The sequence below is a fragment of the Aptenodytes forsteri genome, unplaced genomic scaffold (genome assembly GCF_000699145.1).
Source record: "Aptenodytes forsteri isolate BGI_AS27 unplaced genomic scaffold, ASM69914v1 Scaffold142, whole genome shotgun sequence".
Classification (NCBI taxonomy): domain Eukaryota; kingdom Metazoa; phylum Chordata; class Aves; order Sphenisciformes; family Spheniscidae; genus Aptenodytes; species Aptenodytes forsteri.
The window spans coordinates 4,494,686-4,508,425 of record NW_008794598.1 but is presented as its reverse complement, the minus strand read 5'-3'; the positions used below and the strand labels follow the sequence as shown (position 1 = coordinate 4,508,425).

Sequence of the window (13,740 nt, the reverse complement as noted above, 5' to 3'; positions counted from 1 at the left end):
TGTGTGGCTTTGGAGGCTCGCCTGCACGGCTGCCTGCACGGCTTCCCGCCCAGCAGCGCCGGGGACCTGCAGGATGTGGGCGCACGGGGTTGTGGGGGCACCCCGGCTGCAATGTCTGCATCTGCTGGGGCTCGTGGGCCAGCTGGACCCTGGTGCCGTGCTGGGTGGGTAAACACCAAACTGGGCAAACTCACCTGTTTGCTTTTCTAGGCCAGGCTGGGAGGAGCGGGGCTGATGCTGCGCTGTCCGTGCAGGGATGGCAGCAGGGCACAGGAGTCCTGCGGGATCTCTGTCCTGGAGAGGGTTAGCTGCCCTGCACGCTGCATGATGGAATCACTCCCATGCACAGGCCCAGGACCAGACCTGGGAAACGCTCGTCCCAGAGGATGCTTCCTGCATTTCCTGGAACAGGATCTTCATAACATGTCGGGGGGTGACTTCAGAGCCCCATAGCCGGGCTTGTTCATAGCGATTATGGCTGCTCCTGCAGATCCTCTCCCCTCCTGCAGCTTGCAATTCTGCCTCCCGCTCTGGGCCAGTCCCACCATCTTCCCTGCACACAGGCACTTTCCTTTGGGGAAAAGTTGGGAGAAGTGGTGAGTGTGTCATGAGGACACACAGGACGTGTCAGAGTCCTTTAAGCAAAGGAGATGAGGGTGAAATGAGAAACAGTTGAGGCAAAGGTCTTTTTTTTTATTAGGGAAGCCTGGCAGGTTCCAGGAAGGCTGAATCTTTGCATGGCATGTGCTGGTTTATAAAGATAAGACTCCTGTGCTCTCTTGGAGGTGTTGCTAAATCCACATCCTAGGTGCTGCCCGCTGCTTTTAACCCTTTGCAGCCTCCTACAAGAACAAAAAATCAGGGCGGAGCTGAATCTTTTAGCAGCTGCTGAGAATTAAACACTGCTCCCAGTAACCTGCAGCTTCCCCCAAACCTTCTCTTGAGCCCTGCCTCAAGTCCTGGAGGGCCTTCATCTTCTGCAGCCTTGGGCTGTCTTTAAGTGTATGGGTGTCGTACCCTCCCTCACGCCCCTCCCTGCTCTCTTCCAGCACGGTATTCTCATAACAAAGGGGGAACGGGGCAAATCAAAGGGGCATTGGGCTGGGAAGCAGGAGGAATGTGGGCAGCAGCACTCGATACTGGAGAGGATGGTCCGAGGCACTTTGACCCCCAGCAGAGACTGGCGGTGAGCTATCTTGGGCGTTCACTTGGTTTGCAGGAATGGGAGTTTAGGGTCCTCCCCTGGGAGCAGGCTGGGGACCCACAGCGTGCTGACAGGGACGTAGCTGCTGGTCCCAGATGTGCATGTGTGCAAAAGGGCTGCGGTGTCCCGTGTTTCAAAAGAAGAAAGCGCTGCAAGAAACTATATTGAGAAGGAAACTGAAAATGAAAGTTCCTCTTACATGACCGCCACAGTCGCAGCCTGACGCTTCCTAAGGGTTTGGCAGACGGCAAGCGTGAAAAAATCACATGAGTCAGCTGCTTCTTGGGCACTGGACTCCTGTGCTCACCAGCCATCCTTCATACTGAGCAGTCAGGTCTGCATCAGACATTCCCTGTTACTCGTGGCTGAGGTCTGGCTCAGAGGCAGTGGGTTGATGTGAAACACAACCAGTTGCACCTATAGATCAAACTGCAAAAGCTCCAGAGGCAGCTGAACTCTTTGGCTGGATGTGTCCGCATCCCCCCCAGCGTTCAGTGCAGCCTTGGGCTGTAGCAATGCGAGGTACGGTAGAAATTCATACGGCTTCGCTTACCCACAAACTCCAGAGAGCTGCTCTGAGTCTGTTCTTGCTTCCCCTTGAAAGGCACTGAGGCCTTCCTATGCAAGGTGGGCTGCAGCTGTAGCCTGGCTAAGCGCCCGAGGAGGGGCTGGGGATGGCAGCGGAGGAAGCGCAGGAGGGTTTCCTCTGTGGAGGAGGGAACGGGGGCACGTTCATCGGCTCCAAGCACTCCCTGAGCTGTCTCCACTGCGTCCCAGAGCAGAGAAGAGCAAGGAGAGGAGCAGCTCTGGAGCCCGGGTCTCTGCTGATCTGGGCAAGTGGGAGCCAGCTCTCCTCCCAGCTTTACCCTCGGTCCCAGCTGCTGATCCTCATTGCATTTTCAGCTTTTCCTTGGATGGGGATGTTTGAGGTTGGAGAGGAAAAGGGAAATCCTGTCCTCGGAGGCGCATAGGAAAAAACAGCATCTCCATCTGTGTGTCACTGCTGCTCAGGCTCCCTGAATGCAGCAATGCAAATACACGATGGCTTTCTAAGCCAGGCCGATAAGCTTTGCATTTCCAGGCCCCCATCCCCACCTTGACTGCAGGCTGTACTTCACATTACTGCTTATGGTCTCAATTTATTTTTCTTCTGAATAATCTTCAGTGTGAGGTTGTGAGCTTGGACCACGTGTTGCACTTCTAATCTTGACATAGGTAGTTATTTATCCATAACCAGAGCTTTTCTAAATTTTTGCCCAGGATACAATTTAAACTTCTGGGTGTTGATGTGTCTTCATGAATTTAGACCTGGTGCAAATCAGAAAACCCACCAGTTTAGCCCTGTAGAAGTCTGGCCTGGGAACATGTACTGGCATGCCAAAGAACAGGCTGGGAGCTGCAGCGATCTCTCTCTAACCCTGACGGTAACTGTGTGGCCTCGCTCCCTTCTCTGCAAAAACCAGGGGGTGAGGTCAGTGCGACGAGCAGAGCCGTAAAGGAGCTGCAATGAGCCCTAAACTACAGGTCTGGGTTTAGGATACCTGTGAAGTTCAGGGGTATTGGTTCTCATTTAATTTTCTTATTCCGAGAGGAGCTCAGAAGACATAAAGAACAGGGGGAATTAGAGCCTCTGGATTTAGGAAAAGAGACACCTCATCTCTTGTAGAAGTTGTGGAAAACAAGTCGGAGGTGCTTGCCAGGAGAAATCGGCACTGTCGCTGCAGCTCCGCGCGGGAGCCGCAGCAGCTCGGCGTGGTCGCGGGTTGGTTTGCTCTTGCTGCACCCTGAACCGTCGTGGCTGCAGGTCGGGGTAGCAGCATTTCAGGCAGCCGCGGAGCCCCACGGCTCAGCTCCCAGACATGTTTTCCGGGTGCAGCCGGGGAGGTCACGGCACCCTTTGTGCTGTGATTTTTTGCTTTCATCCCAGCGTGAAGCCACTGCAGATGCTGCTGTTGTCTGGGCTGAGTAAGAGCCAGTGTAGCCCGTGGCACTCGCTGAGCGGGTCAGAGGATAGCTTGCAGGTTTCCAGCAAGGGTGGGGAGGTGGTGAAGTGGGGTAGGGAGTTGGGTGGCTTTCCTCTTCTGGCATATGACTGTCTGCAAACACGTTACTGAGAAGAGTCAGGAAGAGAGGAGAAATCTAGCCAAGGGACTTGGTGTGGCCAGGAATCAGGGAGCGAGCGTGCCGGGAAGGGAGGAGCCAGGTCACTGGCAGAGATAAAAACGGGCAGCATTGCTCCTCTGAGCACTTGGCTCAGCCGAAGGGGCTTCCTAAGGCTGGCCTGGGAGGTGCGTGAGGGAGCAAGGGGCTGCGAGGCTCCAGTGTCCCTGCTGGCTGCTCGTAACCTGGTTCACTTACTGTCTCTTGTTGTTCCAGGTAAAGCTGATACTCCCAAGCATCTCTCTGCAATGGCCTCAGGGAACGACGGTGACCCACCGAGGGCCTACAGACGCCGGGGAAGCAACGGGCGCAGGCTGTCACAAGAGCTCAACTCAGGTAAAAAGGTTGCTGTGATATTCAGGGGAGGAAGCATTTTTCAACCCATTCTTTCTTGGGGTTTTTTTTTCCCCCTGCTGTGTTTCTTTGAAGAGATGGTCTTTTTCATACCTCCAGGGCCCTTTGCAAGACTGGGATAACAAATCAGTTCCGTGAAGCTATGCTGAATTGAACTTGGAGAGCACATGCCCAATGCTTTTGGGAGATGCTTGGCATTGGATTAGCGCCGTGGGCAGCAAGGGGGACTTGAAAGGCATGGAGAAAATAGCGTGCAGGGAGCTGCTGGACTGGGGTACGCTGGCAGCTCTGTGCAGGCAGGCTGAGGCAGGCACAGCGGAGTGGCACAGGGGTTTGGGCATAGGGCAGATCGCCCCGGCTGGCTGCGAGATGTACGGCCGGTGCCTGGTGTCATTTACTTTCCCTTCCCTAAGCACAAGAGAGCGAAAGGTGCTTGATGTTTAAAACGCACAGAAAAACAGGCCTTGCTGAGCAGTGCCTGGTCTCAGGCAGTTGGTTTCAGTCTTGCTGCATCAGCTGCTGGATGAAATCAGGTCTCTGGTGTGCCTTGGCATAGCAGCGATGAAAAGTTACAGCTCACCAACATTCAGAAGCGGTTCAGTCCGTTGCTCGTGCGTGCCGAGCCCAGCAGACTGCGTAATTGCGTTTCACACTAATGGGTGAAACCAGGAACGGGGATGAAAGGAACCCAGGAAAAACCTCAGCTCCCGTTTCATCCCAAAATGATAAAATGCCACTGCAGAGAAAGCTGTTAAACACGGGTGACTTCTTAACCTGTTTTGCAGGTGGACTTGTAAATAAGGCTGAGTCACTGCAGCTCTGTCAATAATGGAGATTTGAAGCTACACCTAAGTGTTTATGTATTTGAGCTCAGATCCAGCTCAGAGCTGTTTTATTGGCCTGATTACGTTATTTATACTCTGGTATTGCCTGGACTCCTCTCCATCTCAGAGTACCATTTGTGCTAGATCCTGCATGAATACACTGGAAGAAAAAATACCGTCTCCTTCCCTTACCAAAGTCTACAAGGTATGAAAATAAATAAATAAGAGCAGTTGTTTACATATGCTGATTTCCTGTTGAGGCCAATGAGATGCTGATGTGAAAACCAGTGAGAGGATCAGGCCCTGAACTCTAACCACACTGTTTTACAGTCACGCTTCCTGTACGCTTGCAAACACTTACTGGCAGTGCTGGCATCCCTCTGCTTCCCAAAACTCAGGGGGAGTCCATCTGGAATTTGGAGGTGGGATCTCTGCACGCCTCTTAGGTAGAAGCCTCATGGACTCCAGCGGAAGCAGAAACGTGCAGCTTCCACCAACGCGTGCTATGGGATTACAGGGCAGAAGGCTTTCGTCAACAGGTATTAAGCCTGGTTTTCGTTTAGGGCTCACTTGCTCTGTTTGTTTGTCTTTGGATGCGGTAGGGAGTGAAGAGATTTATCTGCTGCTCAAGGATTTGCATGAGCATCGTTCTGAGCCCTTGTTGTACCAGCCGTTGCTTAGGGCATGGACAAGATGCTGCAGTTTCTGTCTAGGTTGGGTGGCAATTTGCACTTGTGGTGTTTTTAGGGCATTGTAGACGAAGGCAGGAGCTTCATACTCCTGGCTGTACGTGATGAAGAGGAGGAGCAACTTAGCTCATGAAGAGTCATGCAAAAGGGGAGCAAACATTGCAGAAGGAGGAGTGAGAGGCCCAGCACCAACAGTGCTGAGCTGAGCTCAGGAAACAGGGCTCATGCTTCAGAACATTAACCTTGCCCTCCTTCAGTTCTCATCTGTAACGTGGGGGTGGCAGTGCCTCCCTGTTCAAACCTGCTGCCAGGGTACGCACACAGCTACGGGAACGGTTTGGATACATCGAGGCTCAGATCTGCGGGACAAGCCATGGATGTGGCTGTCCTCACGCTTGCAGGTAACTACGCCAAATGCAGCTCAGCTCCCCTAGACTGCAGAGGGGCCAGTCCACGTGATGAAAATATCGTTTATGTGGTCACACTTAGCTCCTGTGTGGACCACGTCGGCTGGAATCCCAAAGCACTTTGTTAAGAAAGGTGATGTATCGCTATATCCACTTATTACTGCTAAGGAAACGGAGAGAGCTTTGATGCAAGTCTCCGCAAGGGTGTCCAAGGTGTCAGGGCTGTGCATGGAAAGCCCAGCCACCCTGACTCACAGTTTGCAGTGTCAGATTGGCAACTGTTCTCTTACCTCAGATTACCTGGGCTTTCTCATCTGTCTGTGCGTTTAATACTCACGTAACATACCTAGAGAGGTGTGAGGTTTGGTCCTTGGTTGTTTGTCTTAGCTCTGGATTTGACGTTGCATGTGAAGCAAGTCATGAACTGATAAATAGTTGCTTAGGGACGTTAGTCATACGTCTGTGAGCATCTCTGCGTCTTCATCTCCAAGACCAGCTGCAAAATGAGTAGGAAAAATGTGAGCTGCCTGTTTAAGCCTGGGTTCTCATACATTCTGTAGAGCAACCAAAACCATTTAAACATCCTTGTCTCTTGTTTGGTGCCCATGCAGTTCCTATCTCCAGCGCAGACACAGAGTATTGGACTTCCCGTTGAACTGCATCTCTCATCAATATGTGGTTTCAGTTTTTAAAAGGAAAAGAAAAGTCATCCTTCTGATGGCTGTGCCGGGAAAAACCTCTGCTTTGGAATTGCCTCGTGACTCCTTTGTTCTGGCCTGCAAAGGATGCCCCAAAAAATCTTTTATGAAAAGCTTGATGGGGCAGAAGGAGACACATTGCCAGAGCTGAGATGCCCACCCATCTCAGGCATCCGGCTGAGCACCGGGCCCAGCCTCCCTTCGCGGTTGAGTAGATTAGCAAATATGGGACAGGTCTCAGCTTGGGCAGCAAAGTACCAGAGCAAAAACCTCGCTGCAGCCCTCAGCCCCTGCTGCAAGCCTGTAACTCTGGGTGTGTTGGCGGGACACCACTGAACGTAAGAATTAAAGCAGATTTCTTGAGTCCAGTCCGGAATCTGGACCAGAGAATCTCCCTTATTGACAGATTAATTTCTATCTTAAAACCAAGAGTGTTTGCCCAGTAGTTCTGCAGGGAGGCTGTTTGAGAATATTGCTCCTCTTTTGGGTGGGAAGATATTTGTTCTAAAGAGCAGAATAAGGGGAAGGGCTTTGTGCTGTGCAGATGCCTCCGGGGACAGCAGTTTTCTATTTCCCTGTCTAGAAGCTCTGCTCTCGGGTGCAAGCTGTGCAGGATTATGCCAGCATGATGCAGTTGTCAGGTTGATCAGCCTTTGATCCTGGATGGCATTGCTATTGACAGGCGATAGGTTTCACAAGGGGCTGCCTTGCCCGGTGGAAGCTAACCCAGATCCATTAACGCAGATACTGCTCATCCCACACATGAATTGCAACTACCGTGAGGTGGAGTCAAGCTTCCCCTCGAGGCAGAAATCTCCAGAGACCGTTCTTGGTTCCCCGGAGCTGTCTTCTCCCTTTGGAGCCAGTTGCTGTTTCCAGGCTGGATATCTCCCTCTGTGCAAACAGATGCACCTCTTCGTGTAGTTACTGCCTGGCTCCGGAGCTCGAAAGGGACGCTGCCAGGTTGCATCTGTCATTATTACAGTCTGTAGCAGGGCTATTTAATTTAGTTGTAACAAGGTCTGATGGATAACTTTGGTGAGACCTGCCAGTTTTTACTGCAGCACAGCTGCTCCCTGGGAGATAGGAACGGTGAGAAACAAAGGATCTCGCACAGAAATGCAGGCGTTGCATGTTTGAGACTGGCTGGGGTCTGGTCAACGTTGTCTACGGTGTGGATCCAGGCAAGACGCTGTTGGGGTAGGTCTGGTCTAGATGCTGAGAGTGCGCTGGGGACCGAGGACGACAGGGTCGCTGCTTCATGCAGCAGAAGGGGAGCAGGTCCTCCCTTGCAGTGGGGGGGGTCACAGCAGCTCGTGAGCCCCCTAACACGGCCCCAGTGATCCCACAGGGAGCCCAAAGATCCCAGCGGAGCTCCAAACCGCTCTCCTCCTCTCTGCTGCTGGTACTGGGAGTCCACAAGGCAAATCTTGATCCAGATCCTCTTCTTTTGAGTGGAAGAGACCCAGAGATGGTCCCAGTGCATGCTGTGGGTTAGCACCTGGGGGGAAAGAAGATGTGTGTTCGCCTGTCCTTGTGTTACTAAAAATAGTGCCTGGGGTAATTAAAACCAGGGAAATTTTTTGGTATACTTATTTCCTCTTTTGTTCTCGCAGTGTGTTTACCCTGCCTCTCGCTGAAACTGTGAGTCAGTCGGTTTCATTTATCTGGCTCCGCTGGCTCCTCCATAAGGTGGGATTTGTTTACCGCCAAATAAACCCGTTCCTGCAAAACAAAAAACAATCCCCTGAAAACACAGCGACCAGGACTTGTCACTTCCCTTCACCTTTATTTACCCAACCTGAACTCTGTGTAACCTGAGTCTTTGCACGACAGGTCCTCTCCCTTCCCCGCACCCCATCCAGGGCTGGGCCCATCTCCCCAGAGCCCCATGCGGGCCGTGTAGATGTGACCAGCCAGAAAAACTCTGCGATGAGCGGCGTGGCATGCTTTGGAGACTTGGATACAGGGTTTTATGGGGCAGTACTGCCAGGACAGCTGCGTCCACCAGGCCAGGTCCTCACATCCCAGCCCTGGGACGTTGCTCAGGCAGGAGCATCTCTGCATTGGAAATGCAGTTTCCAGTGGCCAGAGAACTGCATGGCCAGTCTGGCGGGTGGATATACTAGGATGCTGGGAAAGGGTTTTAGCTGGGTTGGCTGCAGCAACTGCTGCTAGACAGTGTTGCTGGTGCAGATGTGCTGCTGTGTGTCACCAGCACGCCTTGCAGGACGATGATCTAAAGCCACGGGTCTCCAGGGTCCTGCACTTCTGATGTTCCCCCAAGTAGCTCATTTACCTGGGCTTTGCGCCTCATTTAATGTCTGTAATCTCCACCCTGAACGGTGATACCCTGTTAAAGGAGCAGGGCTCTGATCCGTCCATACCATTTCCGTCCCCTACAAATTTTACATCTTGGAAAAGAAACTGGGAAGAACTGTGTTACTGGGACCTTAGGGCCAGCTCCCCCCGAGCCCTGTGGGTGACTTAGCTGGGCTGCCGGCTGTTTGGGAACCGGTGCTCTAGCCCAGATTGCTTCTCAAGCCAGCCGAAACCGAGCTCTAATCAAAGACATCCCGTGACAGACCGGGTACTTTCCCCAGGAGCAATGTAACACATGTGATAAGGTATCAGTCACCATGGTACCTACGGGACAGAAACGCCTCGCCGGGGGCTCCCTGCTCCGGAGGGGGCAGGTCCTGGCCACATCCAGACCCTCGCTCTTCCCCAAGCAGCGTGGGCATGGGGGACATGCGTGTGGGTCTCGACCTCAAGCCGTTTGCAGACGGGCGCACACTTGTTGACGCCAGTTGTTTCTGACTCGCTTCCTGCTTGCGCAGAGCCGGGTCGGTTTTCGCGCGCTGTCGGGGCTGGGTGACGTTATTGCCTGGGCATGTTCCCCCGCTGAACCCTGAATACCTGGCATGCCGAGCCCTGCTTGTTTAGGGGAGCAGGGAAAGGAAGCTGTGGCACCCAAAACCAGCCCCAGCCTCCCCCCACAACAGCCCCGGCTCGCCCCCGGCCCAGCCGCAGCCTCCCGCTCACCGTGCAATGGGCATATTGCTTCCACGGGTATTTGTTAGCAAAGCAGGGGATCTGGGTGCCTGCTCTTGCACAGTGGCAATGGGTGTGCTGGAGCAGGAGCAGGCATTCAGTTCAAACTTATCACCTGGCTGTTTATCTGCTTTCAAGCGCAGGATGGGGAGTCACCTCTCTGGGCTACAGTTTACCAGTTATTCAAAAGCTCCTCTCCTTTCTGTTCCTGCCAGCAGCCCATGCAGAAGTTGCAAACCCTGCCCTGGCATTGCCACTGCCACGCTGATGGGTGTATGCGAGACCAGTGACGTGTGACTGAATTGGCAAGGAATTATACTAAAATGACCAATTTAACTTCTGCTCACCACGTCATTGCTGATGCCGTGCAAGGGCACGATCATTGGTGACACTGAAAAACAAGATTGTTTGCTGAGGGTTGATGGGCAGTGCTAGACTGAGCTTTGCCTCCAGTTTGGGTTTGGGTCTGGGTCTGAGATTCCTGAACTTGTTTGTGCTGAGCAATGCCCTTACTGAGAGGTGCTGTCACGTGGAGAGAGCTGCCGAGCACAAGCACTTGAACATCTGGTTTGTGTTGTGACAGTCCTTTAGCTGTCTCTTGCCAAAAGTGGATTCAAAAGGTGGGCTTGTGCCCCTAAGAACAAAGGCTGGCTTCAAAATTAGTTTTCTGAGAACTAATTTACATTGGATTCTTTTTGTTTTATTGCAAAAGGCCAGTGTTAATACAAACAGCACAAATTTAGGCTGAAAATGAAGGAATGGTCTCTTTCCAACTTGGGAAAGGGGAGAGACGAGCTTTTCCCTTGACTTTTCTTCCTCTTGTCTCTCTCTCCCTCAGAAGACCAGGTGGTGAAGGAGACGGAGGAGGTGTTTCGGAGCTATGCCTTCTACCGCTACGAACAGGAGAGAGCGGAGAGACGGGAGGAAGTGCCCATGGACCCGGAGATCGAGGAGATCCAGCAGGAGCTGGACAGGTAAAACTGATACCAACCGTATGCACGTCCCTCGACCTCATCCTGAGCCAGGCTCCTTTACGGACCCACCCCTTGGTCCTACTTACCGGTCTTGCTGGGAAGGCAGACCCATCCATAATGCCATCTTCCCTCTGGGCAGCACCGGGAGCCGGGTGGGAAGGCGCCTGGCCCTCATCGGTGACGACATTAACGAGCGGTACGACGCGGAGTTTCGCGGCATGCTGAAATCCTTGCAACCCACCAAGGAGAACGCCTATAAGCACTTCACCAGAATAGCCTCCCGGTAAGGCCACTGGCTCCCTCAGCGTGGGCTGGACGCCTGCTCCTGGAGGAGATCAGGGAAGGAAAGGTCAGACGGGGTGCAATGCAGTCGGTTAAAGCCTTGCCCCCACCCCAGAGCAGCTGCCCCCCTGGCTCTGCCCCAGCGCGCACACTCTGTCAGTTCAAGCTTCGCCCACCACCCCTGGGTTGAGCTCCCAAGAAGCTCACCGTGACGGTTCCTGTGTTTTTTGCCTGTCTGCTCTTGCTCCTGCACGCTGTTTAGACAGTCTTCACCTGACAATCATCTCGCAGTCCTTGGACAAGCTGAGCGGGGTCAGAAAGTTTGGGGGACATGCCTGAGAAGCGTGGCCCGTGCATTAGTAGCCAAGTGAATGTCCCAGCTTCCATTCAGGGGTGTGACCAGCCCTGGAGCAAGGCAGACCTGCTGCTGGTCCCACTGCTACTAGCTTGGTAGCTGGAAAGTCCCGACGGGTCAGGCTTTCCAGAGGCACAAAGCAAACACAGCTGCAGGCTGTGGGAAAGGGCAGGTTACTCGCTGCCCTTGGAGTGGTCCACATGGCACAGGACCAGGACTAACTCAGGATGGGGGGTGCCCCGCCAGCTTGCAGAGCCTGCAGCCGTCTCGTGCAGGCGATGCACACCCAGCTCTCCCACTCAGAGCACAGCAACAGGGTGAAGAGTGAAGATAAACACCTGGACAACTTTTCGCCCTGATTGCATGAGGTACAGGCTTGGATCGAGGTAGCCGTCAAGGGGTTCAGTCATCACCCCTCGCTGTCTGTAGGGAAACCGAGACACTGTGCATGTTAAATGGTTTGCCCAGGGTCATGCAGAAGGCCTCTGGCAGAGCCAGGAGGGAAGCCGGGGTCTCTGGGTTCCCAGGTTCCCGTCGCTCCTCCGAGCGCACCTGGCTCTGGCACAGCCCCGTTCCCGTGCACCCTCCGCTCGGTGTTTGTTGTCTAACTGCCTCTCTTCTGTCCTCTTCCTGCTCCCCTGTCCTTGGGAAGCCATGCCGCGCTGTTTTCACCACTTTGCCAGCCTGAGGCGGTTAACGCACCGCAAACAGGTAAATTAACCTCTGTCCCTCTCTTTGTGCTACCCATTTCTCTGTTGTTTCTTCCCGGGCTCTAACTTTCCTCTCCCTCTGCAACCTGCACGGTGGCGGCTCCACGCCAAGGCTCTGCAGAGAAGACAGTTCCCTTTGGCTGTGCAGACAGGGACCGCCAGGAACAGGGCACAAGATTAAAACACAGGGCCTGAGTCTACTCTTTTTATTTTTTTTTTGCCTTTTTTTCCTTCTTGCTTACCTTGCTGGAAACCAGGAAAAACACCTTCAAAAACTGGTCTAGATAAATCAGCGTCAAACCTGCAGACAGTGATGCAGTTTGTGCCCACAGCAACCAAAACCTGGATCAGGAGCAGTAGGCATTGACTAGGCACATTTTATATTAAAAGAAACATTTTTGAGCACCCCCCCCCCCATCCCTTGGGAGTGTCAGTCTAAGGCAAGATCAGGTCGGGTTTTGGTCTTGGAGGGGTTTGTCTATGCAGGAAAAGGGAAAATCCTGTCCTAACGTGGTTTGTCCTTAGATACATTTAAAATTCCTTATCTCCAGGCACAAGCAAGGGATGCTTTGGGACAGGTGGGTGGTAGTTCCTGCTCCTGGCTGCACGTGCAGCAGCTGCTGAGCTTGCTGCAGCCTAACCGCTTAAACCACCACCAATTCCAGCTTACCTTGTTTAATAACCTTGCCCATGAAAACACAGGACCTACAGGCAGCTGGTGTGCCCTGCGTTCAGGTGGAGACCTGGGGGAAAGGCAGGACGGGCAGGAAGGTGGCAGGTCAACCACCACCATCCCAAAGCTTCCACTCTAGCAATTCAGAGTCTGTAGCTGCGTAGACAGGATTTGGAAATTTCCTTTTCCCTAGGACACCCCTATCCCACCTGGCTGAGGCAAACAGCGGTTGTGACCGAGACCGTGTTTGTTCTGCTCTGAAAGCGCATCCTGGTTATTGGAGGCCACGTGTCGCTTAGCCACAAAATGACCGTGTTGTCTGTGCGGCTGGGATGCACCTCGAGCAGAGTCTGTAGCTGCGTAGACAGGATTTGGAAATTTCCTTTTCCCTAGGACACCCCTATCCCACCTGGCTGAGGCAAACAGCGGTTGTGACCGAGACCGTGTTTGTTCTGCTCTGAAAGCGCATCCTGGTTATTGGAGGCCACGTGTCGCTTAGCCACAAAATGACCGTGTTGTCTGTGCGGCTGGGATGCACCTCGAGGACTAGTGCAGCATCCCCAGCCCTGCTCTGCAACCGGCACTGCTCGAGAGCCCGTGGCCTGGGATGCAGAGGCTAGGGAGGTCTGAGCCAGCTGTAGCAGTGATTTAACCAGACCATCGGCTTCGTTTCAGCTTGTTTGAGAGCGGCATTAACTGGGGCCGGGTGATAGCGCTGCTGAGCTTCGGCTACCGCATGGCCATCCACGTCTACCAGCACGGCATGACGGGTTTCTTCTGCCGGATCGCCCGCTATGTCACGGACTTCATGCTCCGGAACCACATCGCCCAGTGGATCGCCCAGCAGGGAGGATGGGTGAGCCAGCGGGAGCGCGGGGCTGTCCCAGGGGGATTCGGGGGTGAGGGGAGGCAGCTGTGCTCCAGCCAGTGAAAGGTGCAGCCTGGGGACTATGGCACTGCTGAGGTTGGTGGGGTCACCCAGGTGCAGGCAGAGCAGCAACCTGGCCCAGGCAGATCTAACGTGCTCTGGTTATTCTCTGTTTCCCGTTAGGTCGCTGTACTCAATCTGGACAATGTTTACATGAATTACATGCTGATGGTGGTGGTGGCCCTGATCATGGTGGGGCATTTAGTGGTACGACGCTTCTTCAGGCCCTGACTGACATGGAGGCAGAGGCTGGAGGGGTCCAGCTAAGCTCGCTCTCAAATCTCTGCTCTACATTGACGTCTCCCAAGAGAGGGGGGATTCAAGGAACCTCAGAGAGAGAGAGAAGCTTGGACCTGTGACCCTCCTGCTACAGGGCCCACTTTGCCATCCATCTGTGGAGACACCACCAAGAACTATGGAGAGAAGCA

At 53.6% G+C, this 13,740-nt stretch overlaps 1 protein-coding gene across 1 annotated transcript; it reads left to right on the top strand.

Annotated features, from left to right (window-relative positions):
- Positions 1 to 3,564: 3,564 nt before the first annotated feature.
- Positions 3,565 to 13,543, top strand: BAK1 (BCL2 antagonist/killer 1). Its single transcript, XM_009272845.2, has 5 exons — positions 3,565 to 3,700; positions 10,229 to 10,364; positions 10,504 to 10,647; positions 13,060 to 13,240; positions 13,436 to 13,543. The coding sequence occupies exons 1-5, from the start codon at positions 3,613 to 3,615 to the stop codon at positions 13,541 to 13,543; spliced, it is 657 nt and encodes a 218-aa protein (XP_009271120.1). The 5' UTR covers positions 3,565 to 3,612.
- Positions 13,544 to 13,740: the final 197 nt, after the last annotated feature.

Excerpts from the sequence above, each read along its gene's own strand:
- BAK1 (XM_009272845.2), top strand. The coding sequence starts at position 3,613 with ATGGCCTCAGGGAACGACGGTGACCCACCGAGGGCCTACAGACGCCGG. Across the intron at positions 10,365-10,503 it reads ATCCAGCAGGAGCTGGACAG|CACCGGGAGCCGGGTGGGAA; the intron begins GTAAAACTGATA and ends CCCTCTGGGCAG. Across the intron at positions 13,241-13,435 it reads TCGCCCAGCAGGGAGGATGG|GTCGCTGTACTCAATCTGGA; the intron begins GTGAGCCAGCGG and ends GTTTCCCGTTAG.